At 46.5% G+C, this 17,149-nt stretch overlaps 1 protein-coding gene across 3 annotated transcripts in view; it reads right to left on the reverse strand.

Annotated features, from left to right (window-relative positions):
* Positions 1–17,149, reverse strand: part of LOC137522287 (polyadenylate-binding protein 2) — a 45,998-nt gene that overhangs the window by 7,156 nt on the left and 21,693 nt on the right. The window contains exons 1-3 of one of the 3 annotated variants that reach the window (XM_068242318.1): positions 12,490–12,934; positions 7,120–7,234; positions 3,115–3,182 (exon numbers count right to left, since the gene is read on the reverse strand). In XM_068242318.1, coding sequence (XP_068098419.1) covers positions 3,115–3,182; positions 7,120–7,234; positions 12,490–12,813 — 507 coding nt within the window. In that variant the 5' untranslated portion in view covers positions 12,814–12,934. Of the gene's footprint in view, positions 1–3,114; positions 3,183–7,119; positions 7,235–12,489; positions 12,935–17,149 lie in introns of those variants that run through there. The other 2 variants (XM_068242324.1, XM_068242331.1) reach the window with 2 other exon arrangements.

A 17,149-nucleotide genomic window follows, 5' to 3' on the forward strand; every position in this document is an offset into this window, starting at 1 on the left:
TATCATCCTACAAGTTCCAAAAGCTATTCTAATGTGTTCTGACTAACTGCAGCACTTTCTACTATCACAGTCTCTGTAATAAATCAATGTATCTTTCCCCTGTCAGATGTATCTTCCCCTGTCAGACTTGTCGGCCTGTGTCTGGAAGGCTGCCAAGTTATTCAGTGTTGTGGTTCTGCTATGAACTCCCCCTTCCAGGCCCCTCTATGCACACTGCCTGTGTATTTAGATTAGGGCAGCTTCTCTCTTCTCTCTTATCTTTTACAAGCTGGATAAATCGTCCTCTGAGCTGGCTGGGCTTTCACATACTGAGGAATTACAAACAAGGGCAAAGCTGTTTGCAGGAAGAAAAGAGCAGCCTGAAACTTCAGTGCATGAAAACTGCAGGGGGAAAGAAACACACAAATGATCTCTTGAGATGCAAAAGGGTGTATACAGCCTGCTTGTGTCTGGATGTATTTTCTATGTGTGGACATACTGTACATCAACCTACTTCCTGTTTTGGTGGCCATTTTGTTTGTTTATAAACAAACTTTTTAAAACTGTTTTTAAGCACTTTTAATGCGGCAAGGAGCGGCAAAATTGTGACAGAGGGTAATAGGAGATGTCCCCTAACGCACTGGTATGTTTACTTTTGAGCGATTTTAACAATACAGATTCTCTTTAAAGGGAACCAGAGAGGAACGGGGGGGTGAAAAAAGAAACAGATTTTATACATACCGGGGGCTTCTTCCAGCCCCATAAGCCTGAATCGCTCCCACGCCGCCATCCTCAGCTTCCTGGATCCGCCGGTACCGGACCCGTCACTTCCGGCGGACGCGGCCAATTGTCCGCATCACAGGGGCTCCCTCCATACATGTACGCATGCGGCTGCGCAGTTAACAGCCACATGCGTATCTGTATGGGGAGAGCACCCTGTGATGCGGAGAATTGGCCGCGTCCGCCGGCCGACTTGCCGACTCGCGGCAATGACGGGACCCGGTGGCGGCTGATGCAGGCAGCGGAGGAGTGCGACGTGGGAGCGATCCGTGCGTATGGGGCTGGAGGAAGCCCCAGGTATGTATATTGCATCCTCTCTGGTTCCCTTTAAGGCTGTGTAACAGAGAAGAATAGAAATATAACCCCAAATAAGTTTTTTCTTTTTTTTTTAAATAGGGAATGCCTATAATACTTTCCCATAGGTATCTATATAATCAAATACACTTCCCAACCCCCCCCCCCCCCAAAAAAAAAACACTTTCCAAAGGGTATTCCAAGCTATGGAAGACAATTAAAGACTTATGCTGGGCATACACGGCATCGAGGGGAGGATTATCAATCGGCTCGATTGATAATATCCTACGTGTCCGATCACCGCGGGGACGATTCGAGCGGGTGATAAGCGCCGGTGGGGACGAGCAGGAATCGATCCAAGCGCACGCGTGGATGAGGGGGTGGGGGGTGTCGATCCAGCGGCTAATCGGCCGCCGGATCGACCAGTGTATGCCCAGCATTAGTTGCAGCTGAAATACCGCACGGTTTACAGCATTTTCCAAACATTTTCAGAAATGCGGAAAAATCTTTCAGAATTGCCCAAAAAAGGCGGAATATACCACATTAGGTATTTTACAAACAAAAAATATTTACCTCACATAGCTACCAGAATTGAGGCCTAAGGCTGCATTTCCACTTGTGCGGTGCGATTCGCCGCAGTAAAAATTTGCATGTGGATGCGAATATTCATGCGAATTCGCATGGATGACGATGTATGCGAATTTAACCATGGCAGTGCTGGTGTGCTTTTCCATTGTTTCTATGCGAATTCGCATGAAAATTCGCATACCCAAACCTCATGCGAATTTCCTATTAAATACATTGTATGCGATTCACATAGCGGTATGCGATATGAGAATTCTGATGGCTCTGCCATGCAATTTTTTTCTGCACAGAAAAACGCAAAGGAATCCTGACAAGTGGAAACAGTCCCATTCACTTGTATTGCTATGCGAATTTGCATGCGAAAAACGCATGCGAATTCGCGATAGTGGAAATGGGCCCTAAGTGTTCCATGCGGACTGCACAGCCGCGGCCAGCTCATGCGGCCATGTTAGTGGAGGCAAGAGAGCCCGGGCCGTGCGGTCGGGAGCCGGCCCGGGGGGCTATTGAGCGGCAGGCACACCTGACGTGAGAGGGATAAGGAGGCTGAAATTTCCCATTAACCTCCTTGGCGGTAACCCCGAACGTAGTTCGGGGTAAACCGCGCAGGAGGTTTTCTCCGGCCCTGCTGGGCCGATTTATCTAATTTTTTTTTTGCTGCACACCGATCGCCGCCGCCCCGCGCTCGATCGCCGCTATCCGTTGCGCCGTGCGCCCCCCCCCCCCCGTGCGCTGCCTGGCCAATTAGTGCCAGGCAGCGCCGAGGGTTGGCCCGGGACTCCCAATGACGTCCCGACGTCGGTGACGTCATCCCGCCCCGGCGCCATGGCGACGGGGGAAGCCCTCCAGGAAATCCCGTTCTTTGAAAGGGATTTCCTGATCGAAGCGGACGGGGGGATGCCGCTGAGCAGCGGCTATCATGTAGCGAGCCCTGGGCTCGCTACATGATATAATAAAAAAAAAAAAAAACTGCAGCGCTCCCTCCTGGCGGATTTTTTCATACCGCCAGGAGGGTTAAACAATGCAAATTGCCTCGCTGTCCTGCTGATCCTCTGTCTCTGATACTTTCAGCCATAGACCCTGAACAAGCATGCAGATCAGCTGCTTCTGACTGGATTAGCTGCATGCTTGGTTCAGATGTGCGATTTAGAAACTACTGCATTCAGGGAGATAAACAGGACTGACCGCTACGAGAAATTCATTAAAAGTAAATTACATTTTCTGTGGTGCAATGAGATATATCTGGGTAGATAAGCACCTACTTGGACTCCAACAAAAGATGCAACATGTAAAGTTGACTACACCCATTTGTTAATTATCAAAAATTGGCAATGTGTCATTTATCAAAGGTTTTTTTTTTTCTTCTTATTTTGTATTTATCTGTACATCAATAAAACTTTCTGAAACAGATTTAGCCCTCGCTAGACAATTACAAAAAAGAAGAGATTTTAAAAGTGGCTAACTACTTCAACAACTTACATTTCCAACATATATTGATCGAGCATCTGCTTCCATTTTTTCTTCGATGGACATGATTACAGGACCAGCTGCAAAACAAAACACAAAGGATATTACAATAAGCCAACAATTAAACAGTTCCAGAGGAGAAACTACCCATATATTCTGGCATATAAGATGACTGGACATAAGACGCCCCCCAACTTTTCCAGTTAAAGTGTACATTTTGTGATATACTCACCGTATAAGAACACCCCTCTTGACTGTTGGACATTTGTATACTGTACTATATGTACTGGTGCTATACTGTATAAACAGGACAAATACTGGTGCTGTACTGTGTGTGGTACCCAGTATACAGCAACCAGCCAATCTGGTTACTGGCGATTGCCTGGTTGTTGTATATGTTACGGCCAGAACCCGTAGTGTGGCCACTTGTAGTTCTGGCCAGCCACTTCGGGTTCTGGCCGGCCAATGTGCGAAGTGGCCGCAGCGCAGCGGCCAATGTTAGAAATGGAATGTTACGCCATCTCGCTGTGACCAAATTGATGACAACTTGCATAATTTAATGAAATATAGCCGGCGGCAATGTAATAGATGAAGCCGCTGGCTTTCGCACTGCCTCTCTCCTCCCCCGCCTCCCATACAATAAGTAGCAGCCGGGGACATGCAGCCGGAGAGTCGTTCGTCGCAGCAGGGGCAGGAGAGCGGGGAGGCTGCAGACATTGCTTCTGCCAGCACCCGCTCTGCAGGAACGGCAGGATTCCCCTGCCGCGACGAACGACTCGGGACACGCGTGTCCCCGCCGGCTGCTACTTATTGTATGGGAGGCGGGGGGGCGATCGGGGAGAGGAGGAGGCAGTGCGAAAGCCGGCGGCTTCACCTATTACATTGCCGCCGGCTATATTTCATTAAATTAAGCAACTTGTCATCAATTTGGCCGCAGCGAGACGGCGTAACATTCCATTTCTAACATTGGCCGCTGCGCTGCGGCCACTTCGCACATTGGCCGGCCAGAACTAGAAGTGGCCACACTTCGGGTTCTGGCCGTAACATATACAAAGCCTGCTTGGATTAGTCAACTATCCCTGTCTCCAAGACTACTTGTACAGCACTGCCCTTGCGGCTTTCATACGGTCGCTGCATGCGGCAGGGATGCGGCCGTGGACGCTTTTGTGCTCCCCCACCATATGCAGCAACTGCAGATTTTCCAGTCCGGCTCGGAAGTTGCAGCATCTGCCCTTTAAGACGACACCCGGCGTATAAGACGACCCCCAACTTTTGACAATATTTTTCTGGGTTAAAAAAGTAGTCTTATACGCCAGAATATACAGTATTTTTAAAGTTAAAACTTTCAAGTAGAATAAATAGCAGCAGAAAAACATAGTATGGAACCTGAGATTTATTCCATCTCAAGTTCCCTTTAAAAGGACAACTGAAATAAGGGATACAGCGGCTGCCATATTTATTTCCTTTTAAGCAATACCAGTTGTCTGGCTATCCTGCTGATCCTCTGCCTGAAATACTTTTAGCCGTAGACCCTGAACAAGCATGCAGCAGATAAGGGGTTTGACATTGTCAGATCTGACAAGATTAGCTGAAAACTGGTTTCTGGTGTTATTCAGCCACTACTGCAGCCAAATAAATCAGCAGGGCTGCCAGGCAACGGATATGGTTTAAAAGGAAATAAATATGGCAGGCTTAATATTCTTCACACTACAGTGGTCCTTGAGTGCTGACATTGTTCTGTAAGAGCAAAGAATTGCACCATCAAAGTAGCAGCTAGTTAATATATTCAGTATGTTTTTCTGCTGCTATCAAGGATCAGTTGATTGCACTAATAAGCTGCTAGTTTTCTACTGCAACATTACACAACTAGGCAGCAACCAATCAACTTGCTGCTCAATAGATTTGAAAAGATGCTACTGCTACTTATTCTGATTGATAAATGTTCATGCAAAACGTAATAAGGTTGAGGTGAATATATTAATCAATGATTTCATCAGAGTGATCAAATCTTTTGGAAAAAAAAAAAAATCAACCCATTTAAAGGAAACCAGAGATTAGATAAACTAAAAGTTTTATACATACCTGGGCTTCCTCCAACCCCATGCACACGGATCAATCCCACGCCGCCGTCCTCAGTCTTCTCCCTCTTCAGTACCGGCCCCGTAACATCGGCCAGTCGTAGCCAGTGTGCGCAAGAGACTTGTGCTGCCAGAGAGATACGTAGAGGGCGCACTTCTCTTGCGCACACTGGCCACAGTTATGGAACCCGGTACAGAAGAAGGAGAAGACTGAGGACGGCGGCGTGGGAGCGATCCGTGCGCATGGGGCTGGAGGAAGCCCCATGTGTGTATAAAACTTAGTTTATCTCATCTCTGGTACACTTTAAACTTGAGAGCTTTGTTAAGAACAAATAGTGCTTGTAATAAAACTGTTCATCCATGTAGACCAGGGGTGTCCAAACTTTTGAGGCAAAGGGCAGTATCACCGTTCTTGAGGTTGCTTGGGGCAGACCTAGCAAAATGAAACAATTTTTGCCAATTGCCCCTCAGTAAACTATGCCTACTACATTTTGTCAAACAATTTCCACAGGTAATAAACCATATACAGTGTGAAGTTAGCACATCCCCGTCAATATGCAAGCAAACTGCTGCTGGCATAGCAGGGGCAACAAGAGACTGCTGACATAGTGGCAGTTACTGGTAAGTGGCTATTACTGTTGCTGGCATAGTGGCAGGTGCAAATGTGTGGCTGCTAGTACTTCTGGCATATTGGCAGCTGCAAATTAGTAGCTGCTACAGCTCCTGGCATAGTGGTGGATGCTAATAAGTGGCTGCTGTTAATTGGTGGTTGCTTTGGCTCAGTGGTGGCTTCTAATCGGTGGCTGCTGCTGGCACAGTAATGGCACTGTGTGCTGCCCCTCCCTCTCCAAGTCACTGTTCTGCCTTCCCTTCCGCTTCTTCTCAATCAGGACTCCTGTAGCAAAGTTCCAAAGTCCCATAGTAATTGCTATAGAATGGGACTACAAAAAAAGGCAGTTGGAGAAAAAAAAATGTATGCAAATACGGACGCGGGCAGCCATTTTTGTAGTCCTATAGTAATCACTATGGGGCTACAGACGAGCGGAGGGGGAGGCAGAGTGGTGACAAGTTGGCCCCTGAATGCAGCGCCGCAGCAAAGGCCTATGAGCCACATGCAATGTTTAACACAGGAGAGCTTTGAGGGCCACCTGAAAGGCTCGGTGGGCAACATTTGACCCGTGGGTTGAACTTTGGACATGCCCAATGTAGACCTTCCCCAGAGAACAAGTGCTAGAGATAAATAGGAGAATAAAGCAGAATAGGTATATCGACAGATGCAGCAAATATGAAGGCACTGAAAACAATCGTATCATAAATAAAGCTCTTGGGGGTTGATTATTAAGCTGTACTGCTAAAGCTGCATGGCGTAATGTAAGCAGCGCAAGTTGTGTGCACGCTACGCATGGTATAGCAGCATAGCATGTGCTGGCAACTTATGCTCGCTCCTTCCAAATGACAGCACTACTGAACCAGTCCAGAGCCCGGCAAGTCCAGTGGCTTTATAGGACATGATCCCCTCACTCTGATTGGCCCAATAGGCTGACTGTCACTTGACAGGCAGCCTACTGGGCCAACTCTAGCTGCTTACATTAAAGAGAACCCGAGGTGGGTTTGAAGATTATCTGCATACAGAGGCTGGATCTGCCTATACAGCCCAGCCTCTGCTGCTATCCCAAACCCCCCTAAGGTCCCCCTGCACTCTGCAATCCCTCAGCCACATTGCTGACAAACAGCCACATTGCTGACAAACAGCTTGTCAGAGCGGGCTGTGTTTATCTCTATAGTGTCAGTCTGCTGCTCTCCCCACCTCCTGCAGAACTCCAGTCCCCGCCTGCACCCCTTCCCTCCCTGCTGACTGGAGGGAAGGGACGGGGCAGGGACTGAAAAGCCATTAGAAAAGCATAATGTGGTAGAACGCACACTGCAGAGCAAGGCTTACCGTTACCAGGTGGCGGACTCATGTTCATTTGTTTCTCTACCTCGTTTTGCATTTCCTTTAACTTCTCCGCCTCCTCTTCCATTTCTCGAACACGAGCTTTGATTGCTTCCAACTCCTGCATAAGACATTAACCAAAAACGGTTATCGGGTTGTATATACAGTACTTGTTTAAGTTTGTTCTTACGTATCAGGCAAATGAGATGGAGTTAAATTTTAATCAGGGAGAAATGTATTGCTCACTAGTGTCGGTATTCTCCCCAGGCTCTTTTAGCCGGGTGAAGCACCCGGCTAATTTTGATGAGCACCCGGCTGTCATTGGCTCACCTCCTCCTATGCTGTAAGCAAAGTTGCGCTCAGAAGCACGTGCCCTGCATTATCTCATATTGCCCCACCCGGCTACTTTTTCATACAACCCGGCTACTTTTTCATGCCACCCGGTTGGAAAAAAAATCTGGGGAGAACACTGACGTGTACCAACATTTAAAAATGTTTCGCTATGGCTGTCCTTTAATATAAACTCTGGAATTGATGACCTTGATTTAGAACAGAAACAGTAAGGTGTCATTCTTTCTACAAGCAATTTAGTTTTGGTAGTGCATGGAAATACTAAATGTAACAGTAGAATCCCTTTATAGTAAATTCCAAGGGACAAGGAAAAGTAGTTTATCAGAAGATTACTAGATCAGAACTGGTCATACATTTTATATTTATACAGACGCACTTGCTGGGACCTGACGACTGTATTATATCCAGAATATATCAGAGTTTACTACAACGAGATACTACTGTAGTTTGTAAATAGCAGTGCTCCATTCCTACTAGAGCAATGTGATTCACACCAAACCCCAAATGCGCTGCACGCTGGTAAACAGTGGGTCACATTCAGTACAGTAGAATGGGATTTTTCAAGTTCACAATGTCCAGGCTTTTGGGGAATCCTGTAGTGAGGAATGTGAAGGCTGCCTTTATTTTTTCCTTTTAAACTATTCCATTTGCCTGGCTGACCTGCTGATCCGATGTACCCAATACTTTTAGCCACTAACCCAAAACAAGTATGCCCAACACAGAGGATCCTGGCTCTTCTACTGACCACATATGCTATTGCTCCGTTCATGCCCGATGAAGCAGGATCAAACCTGCGAAACGCGTTGCATATTTGGAGTTCATAAAATATATTGAATATACAAAATATATTGACTGTCTATATTGTCTTTACTACAGTTGTCGTGTGTCTACTTGGAGGAGGTAAGTCCACCACTACCTCGTCTATCTACCAAGAATTTGTTTTTTAAGCTCATTTAGCTTCCTTTTATCCTGTTGGCGCCTCTGTTCTGCATAATATTGAGTCCACCCTGGGTGGAGGGTTGAACCCCCTTTTTCTCATCTACAGAGAGCGACTTATTCCTGAGTGGGGTCAGGAAAATCTCCCCACCTGCCTTTACAGTGGTTGCCTAATGGTAACTCTAGTTTGTGAGTATTAATATTTACTCTATCTAGTAACCATTTACCAGTACATATTACACTATTGGGGCTCTTGGTGTTCCTTGTTTTTAAGTATGCCCAACAGGTTTGTGACGTCTGACCACACTGCTGCATGCGTGTTTCAAGTGTGCAATTCAAACACTACTGTACCCAAAAGGCTCAGCCCCTTGTAGGTAAGCAATGGTGATGGCCTCACTGCACTATGTAACCCCATTATGGAGAAGTGAACTGTAAAAAAAAAATGTATCCTGGGTGCTCAGTACTATTTGGGCCTTGTACACTCGATACAGCAGTAGCCCCCAAACGGTCTAAGGGATCAACTGGTTGCTAGCCCAGAGGCTTTCAAAACATTCTGATGCTTTGGAGGGAGGACATATGGCGCACTAAGAAACAGCTTCCAATTGGCAGGGTGAAGAGAATAATGTGCTTGAGGTCATTCAGGGAACAGTGTCACTTAACACTGGCATGCTGGATCTCCAGGTGACGTGTGCTCCTGTACACTTGCTAGATTCTCAGCCTCAGATGGCCCTTCACTGCCACCTCTGCTGAGTATAATCCAGATTGTGTGCCTAGCTATAGACCTCACTTATTTGGAAAATAGTTCGACTAAAGTACACTATAAAAGAACAAAACACATTTCAATGACCATACTGTAGTTGTGTTTTAAGGAGATCCCCACTTGTCTTAAAATGCAGAAATAGGCACTACATACTACTACCAAGTCATAGGGGTCCCGTGCTTGTGCTCATAGTGAGCCATATACTTCTATGGGAAAAACTAAATGTGATGACATAAGAACAGGAACGGTCTGGCCTGGAAATGCAAACCGTAATGGAATCAGAGTGTTTAAGTCTAACTGCCACAGCAGAAGCATGTGAGTTACAGCATTTCCTCCACTGAGCATCTGTTCTCACTTCCTGTTGATTTTCTAACCAACTGAGATCTCCTTCAGGACTCCTAGTACTGCCAGTAAATGAAATGTTCCCACAGTTACCCTGAAGAACTCTTGTTAATGCAATCCAAATAAGAAATCCAATTGTGACCATGTAAAACTTTTATGTATTTATAAGGGACAGCTCATACAAGAGAGTAATCAGTCAATCAAGTCAATGAGATGCAAAAAGCTATATGTTAGTAAACAGCTTACTCTTCCAAGCAACTTGTTCTTTAAAGGAATAGTGGTATCCTATTACTGTGGGGAATACAAAATTAGCCTGAGGATTTATACCCACTACACACTGCTTTTCACATAGCTGAGTTGAGGAGCAAGAGAAGATTTTAAACAAAAAACAGCCCCTTTTGGGTTGCAAGAGCAATGATTTTTCCCATGATCTTCTGGCTGTGTAGAATAAAGAATGTTAAAGTAAAACTGAAGCGAGCTAAACAAACAAGTTTTCGATTACTTTATGAGCAACTTTTACTTTCATTTTCATGAATGAACATGACTCCTGATTGGAGTCATGTTCATTCATTCGCAGTTAGTTTAATTGGCTCAGGGAATACATGTTCCTGTTCGCCAATTAACATTTAAAATGGAACTGAAGATTTGCAAAAAAGTTTCACTTACCTGAGGCTTCTTCCAGCCCCCTGCAGCCGACCGGTGTCTGCAAAGTTCGCAAACGATCCTCCATTCCTACACCGCAGCTCACTTCACACAGTGGGTGTCCACTGTGCTTGTGCGGCCCTGGCCACACGCATCCTCGTTCATGCTCCCGGGGACGGAAGTGTACTGCACAGGCAAAATGGTTTCCAGTACTGCGCAGAACGCTCCTGGCCACAGCAACACATTAGGATACGTGTGGCCAGGGCTGTGCAGGTGCAGTGGACGTCTTAGAAGTTGGATTCCACTGTGTGAAGTGAAAGTGAGCCTAGGTGTGGGAACGGAGGATCATATGGTAACTTCGTGGGCAAAGGTAAGCTGTAGGGGGCTGGCAGAAGCCCCAGGTAAGTGAAACTTTTTGTTTGCAAATCTTCAGTTCCTAAGTCCCGCCGTAAACAAGCTGATTGACAGGAGACACACACACACACAGAGTGTGTGCATACATACATACTTTTATTATCAAGTGTTCTCCACAGGCCCTTTTCGCAGGGTGCTCCACCCAGGTAATTTTGGGGGGGCACCCGGCTGTCATCGCCTCATCTCCTAGTCCTTCTCCTATGCTATAAACAGAGTTGCGCAGAGAAGCGACAACCCTGCATTTCTCTGTCGCACCCCATCCAGCTACTTTTTCATGCCAACCAGCTGGAAAACATTTATAGGGAGAACACTAATCTGACAAGCTACAGTTCAAACACTAGAGCTCTGGCATGTATGCTGATGAACCTCGAGTTCAAACTTTAAATCCCGCTAGGCCAAAAAGTGCAATGTAAAGGTGGCCATACACTGGTCGATGTGCCATTAGATCGACCAGCTGACAGATCCCTATCTGATCGAATCTGATCAGAGAGGGATCGTATGGCTGCCTTTACTGCAAACAGATTGTGAATCGATTTCAGCCTGAAACCGATTCACCATCTGCTGAGCCGCTCCTGCCGCCTGCCCCCCCCCCCCCCGTATACATTACCTGATGCTGGCTCCCGGGCATCTTCTCCGCATTGCACGGCTCTGTTCCGGCTCCATCCCGGCGCTTCCTGTGTTACTCCGTGACCAGGAAGTTCAAATAAAGCGCCCTCTATTTGAACTTCCTGGTCACTGCAGTGACAGGAAGCGCCGGGATGGATGGAGCCGGAACAGAGCCGTGCAGCGCGGAGAAGACGCCCGGGAGCCAGCCTCAGGTAATGTATACTTGATCGGATGCCGCTAGCAACGCGCACTTTACCCGCGGGCGATCGAGGGTAATTTCCCGCACGGCGCGATCGATGGACCGATCCGATTTCGGGAGGAAATCGGATCGGTGGTTGCGTTTACCGCGAACGATTGGCAGCAGATTCGATCCCAGGATCGAATCTGCTGTCGAAACGGCCGCGAATCGAGCCTGTGTATGGCCTGCTTAAATGTCTTGAACTTTTGCTTGTGTCACATGACAGACTAGAAGAGAACAAAGGGAAGAGGAGACTTGCCACATGAAGTTAAATCACCTTACCCAGGACGACACACACCAGAAGGGCAGGTGAAAGCACTGCCATTAGTCTGCGTTGCCATAAAATTCAGCGCCGCTAGCAATGCACTCCAGACCGCACTGATCAAGCAAATTTTTTTTGCCCTGCCCGATTCTGGTAGTCAATCAAGGCACATTTGTGTTCTGATTTCAAGCAGATTCGATCAGTGATTGAATCTGCTGTGCATAGAAATCAACTAGTGCATGGCCAGCATAAGTGTGTAGCAGGGGGGAGATTAGTCTTAGGAGAGGATAGGGGTAGGTAAGTGTTAGGCTTTGATAACGGAAGATTACCATAAGGAGTAGACAGAGGGAGAGTCAACATGAGAGGAATTTTAGGTAAAGTAATGAAACATTGGTAAAAACTACCAATAGTCAGCATTATTCACCTCCTAATATTCGAACATGAGCAATAATTCTCTCCACGTTTCAATTATGCTGTCCACTCACTGCAGAAATATTCGTGCAGCTATAAAAACAGCTCCCAGTCCCAGAGGAGCAGGGCAGAGTACTATCACACAGACACAGGCCTAGCACTAAATACTGCCTGGATTGTAATTGTTGTTGCTTTAAAGTCTTAATATTTATACAGGCAGTGCAATCCTATCTACATATTGCAAATAAATGCAATTTTCCATCGAACTGATACGCTGTGGAAGAAAAGGCATGCTGTGTACCCTTCGCTACTGCAGAATCATGGAGATGATGGATAGGCTGGTAGGCCCAGAGGTCTCTAGAGACAGCCTCACTGCAGCAGATGCCCCCTCCCCCACCATATCTGCGCCCTCACCGGATCCTCGATGGCTGGATCCCCGCTGAGCTCCCCGGGCTCTTCCTCCTCCAGCTCTTCTTCCTCCAGCTCCTCCAAGCCTCCAGCTCCTCCGCTTCCCGTGCTGCCCCGTCCTCCTGCTCTCCTCCCCGCGGCCACTCTGCCCCCTAGCCGCCGTATTCTTCTGCCTGGACTCAGCAGCTCCAAATCCAGCTCCAGCCCTCCGCGACCCATAGGATCATCCTCCCCGGGATCTGGGCCTCCGCTGGCCGAACCGGAGACTCCGCGCAGCCCGTTCTCGTAGTCTGCCCCACGCAGCGCTGCCGCCGAAGACACTGCCGCCATCTTGAGTAGAGCTAGCGCGGCGCACGGCTGAACCAACCCTTATAACGGAGGTATTCCTAGGATTGGCCGCTCAAGCAATCAATGAAAAGGCAGTCAGCTACGATAGGCTAGCAGGAGGTTTATTGTTTCCTCCGGCGCCAGGTATAAAGCCACGCCCATCCGGTTTAATATGATTGGCTGACCCTGCTACACTGGCCTGGACCTCATGCTTCACGTCATGGTGGCGCGCTGCATAGAGCATCCGGACAGTGCAGTGCACGGTGCAAAGCTACAACATATCCTTGTAAGCTCTTGTTGAGAGCGTGACTCAAAACCAATTTTGGGGGGTACACAGAGAGAAGTGTAAAGTGGAATCTGAAGTTGATTTAATGTAAGTGTATACCGACAGTCACAGAGGAGCTGTCAGCCATACTATAATCTCAGGAAAAAAAACATAAAAGTAGATGCACTGTCCACGTTTTGATTTTGGTTAAGATTTTTCTACAGTAAAAAAAATTCCTTCTTAGCATCTCCCATTTTAACTGTGGCTATTTTGAAGCCAGTCCTCAAGTAATTTCCTACTTTACTCTCCTCTGCCTGATTTGTCCACCCTTCACTATAGAAAGTGGATTGTCTCAGCATGAGAAATATTGGGCAATCAGAGAGGAACAGAGAGGGGAAGTAGAGAAGCAAAATAGAACAACCAAGCATGTCCTGCAACTTCCTTTTTGTGCACCAAATTTTGTGTGTACCAAATAAGAGTCGGTAAACTGGGGAATGATCATTTATCAACAAGAAAAGTAATAGGGATTTTAACTTTTGGATTGCCTGGTTAGCATCCGTATTACTGGTTTACCAGATAAAAATAAAGAATTGATTTTTTATTTTATGCCCAACAGTTATACTTTAACAACGACTGGAGGTACGTTTCAGCCGTACAAAGTTGTTTTTATGCCCAGAATGTAGTATAATATTTTTGTTTTACATAGTTTTTATATGATATTTTAAGAGGATCCAACACAACAAAAAAAAAAAATTGGCCAGTTAATTACTTGGGGCTTCTTCCAGTCCCCTGAAGTCCTGCTGCTTCCTCACCTTGATCCTGCGCTCCTCTGTATCTCCTTTGTCCCCATCTGTAAGCTGTACACCTCGCAAGTCAGTGGCCAGCAGCTGCATGCCTCCTCTATCGCACTCCTGTGTCTGGGAGCGATCTGTGCATGCGCAACAATTTTTGCTTCCTGTGTAAGCACAGAGTGCTCCCGGCTATGCGAGTGTGTTGGAGGAGGCACAGGGTCATGTATCCAGCGTTCAGAGGGTGACACCGGGGGAAACTGAGCAGCGCGGCAGCAAGGGATCAGGAAAACTGGAGGGCTAGAAGAAGCCCCAGGTAAGTAACTAGACAATCTATAATTCAGTTAAAATGTCCTTTAAATGCACTGTATTGTTCTTGTTTTACAAATTTTTCCCCTCGAAGGGGTTTTCCCCGTAAAGAGAACCCGAGGCGGGGTTCTGAGAATAAAATCCCCATACAGAGGCTGGGTCTGCCTACAGAGCCCAGCCTCTGTTGCTATATAGTTCGCCCCTAAGCCCCCTCTGCGCTCTGCAATACCCCCCTAAACACAGCCGCGCTGCTGACACGCAGCTTGTCAGAGCGCGCTGTGTTTTCCTCTCTCCTGTCAGTCTCGCCGCTCCCCCGCCTCCTGCATCGCTCCGGTCCCCGCCCACGTCCCTTCCCTCGCCGCTGATTGGAGGGAAAGGACGCAGGCGGGACCGGAGCGATGCAGGAGGCGGGGGGGGGGGGGAGCGGAGAGAGTGACAGGAGCGAGGTAAACATAGCACGGCTGTAATTTATGGGGTATTGTAGAGTGTAGGGGGCGATCTATATAGCAACAGAGGCTGGGCTCTATAGACAGATCCAGCCTCTGTATGGAGATTTTATTCCCAGAACCCCGCCTCGGGTTCTCTTTAAAAAAAACAGAGCAATTTTCACATGTCAGTGCTCCTTCCATTTATTCGCCTATAACTTTATTACTACTTATCACAACGAAACAATCTATATCTTTTTTTTTTTGCCATCAATTAGGCTTTTTTTTGGGTGGTACTATTTACTAAGAATTATTTTATTCTAAAAGTGTTTAAACAGGAAAAATAAGAAGAAGAAAAAATGGAAAAAATTCATTATTTTTCAGCCATTACAGTTTTAAAATAATACATTGCCCATTTGTCTCAGGTTATTGCAACGTTTAAAAATTTTCCATAGCACAATGTATGGCACCAATATTTTATTTGGAAATAAAGGTGCATTTTTTTCAGTTTTTCTTCCATCCCCAATTACAAACCCATAATTTATAAAGTAATATACCCTCTTTACATACATATTAAAAAGTTAATTCCCTAAGGTAACTATTTATCGTTTTGTTTTTTAAATTGGTAACTATTGAGGAGTGTGGGAGGTCAGGGGTTAATTTAAAATGTAAAAAGAAGGTAAAAATAGGTCCTTTGTTGAAAAGAAAAATGTAGATGTAATTTTACTGTTTGGCCACAAGATGTTCTCGCAGCAGACACGTATTACTACGTAAGCACTGTGTGGACGGTGTTTGTAAACGGCGGTGCTGTCTCATAGACAGCTGCGGTCTTTCACACGGGGACTTAGATCAATAAATGGGCCGGTGTTCCCATTCATTGATCTAGGTGCTAAAGATCAGCGGCGTAATGAGCGTGGGGGGGGGGGGGGGGCAGCGGGAATGTGTGGCGGGGAGGGACATAGCAACTACATCCCTGCACATAGTTATGGCATTTTGCAGGGACATAGTTACTCGTCCTGGGCGAGGGGAAGTGGTTAAAGATACTTACCTCAAGAGAATAATCCTCCAGAGGCTTCCCCTTCTGTCTCCACTTTACTGTTCCAACACTGTGTCCTCCAAAAGCTGTTGGTCACACTGCGTCTGTACAATGGCAAGGACCCACTTGGGCTTTGGCAGAAAAAGTCGAGTGCAATCAGGTCCATGCTACTGTGCAGGTGCAGATAGCTTGCATATGCGCAGTATCATGGACCTGCTTGTGCCTTGTCAGAAAAAGACGATCCCAATTTGGTCAATGATACTGCGCATACACAAGCCGTCTCCAAGGGCTTGTTGATGGTGAGTACCCATTTTGGACACTTTTTACCCCTACAGGTACACTTTAAAGCATACCTGGAGCAAAATTAAAGTTAGAAATTAGGTACTTTTATCAGTAGTAGGTAGCCTCTGACTAATCCAAAGGGTTACTCTCTGTTAGCCCTGTGGTTTAAAGCTGGGCCCCTCTAAACATACTCAAAAAAACTGTTGATTATGGCCGCACTCCTGTCTATGTACAAGCTTCTCCGTACTTGGCATGTGCAAATAAGCTCCTTATATGCCCATCCGTGCACAAGCGCTTCATTCTACTAGGCATGTGCAGAGCCTACTTGTATATGCCCAGTACAGAGAAGCTTACAATCTATTCCTACCATAGTCTTATGCTGGGAATACATGGCTCGATTCAGAGGCATTAAGATGGCTTGATAGATAATTTCCAACACGTTCGATCTCCCGCCCGATCGTTTCGCCACTCGATTCCGCATTAAGGACAATGCAAAAAGATAAGAAAAACAAGCGGAAGATAAGAGAATCGCCCGCGGAATCGAGCGGAGAAACGATAGAGCGGGAGAATCGAGCGGCGAAATTGAGCAGTGTATGCCCAGCATAAGTGTAATGTCCTACTACTTTTGTTTGATGCAAGACTTTGCAAAATCACATTAAAATTGCATTGCAATCAAATCTCAGTAAACCCATGTGGAACCCTGAGAGCTCTCTGAAGATACAGTAAAAAAGCTTATCTGCCATGCAACTTCCTAGGTCAGATAAGATAAAACCACTCTGTTTATGATGTAATTCTCCCCCCTCCCTTTGACAATTAGCTCATTTGTCGAGCAGTTCAGCCGCCTGGCTGCAAACTCCCTTCAAAATTATCTTTATTTGCCAAGTAAGCTGCTAGACATAACCGGATTCGTTTATGGTACACATGGCAATGACAGTAGTACATATGACAGAAAAATATAGCATTTACAAACCATGAGAGGTATACATTTTAGCAGAAACATTACAAGTAACATACCACTGAAGCATAGGGGTATTAAGAACTCTGAATCCAGCTTGGGTGATTGGAAGTTTGGCTGGGTAGCTGGGGTATGCGGCTGTCCAAGGGGCTAGAGTGCTGCAGGAGGGCAGATCCACCAGGGGGGCTGCTTGGGGAAAGAAGGTGCTCCTGCACCTGGAGGTTCTTAAAGGACTTCCGAGGCCAAATGTCCCCCCCCCCCAAAAGTTAGATACCAGCA

Source organism: Hyperolius riggenbachi, chromosome 1 (genome assembly GCF_040937935.1).
Source record: "Hyperolius riggenbachi isolate aHypRig1 chromosome 1, aHypRig1.pri, whole genome shotgun sequence".
Lineage (NCBI taxonomy): Eukaryota > Metazoa > Chordata > Amphibia > Anura > Hyperoliidae > Hyperolius > Hyperolius riggenbachi.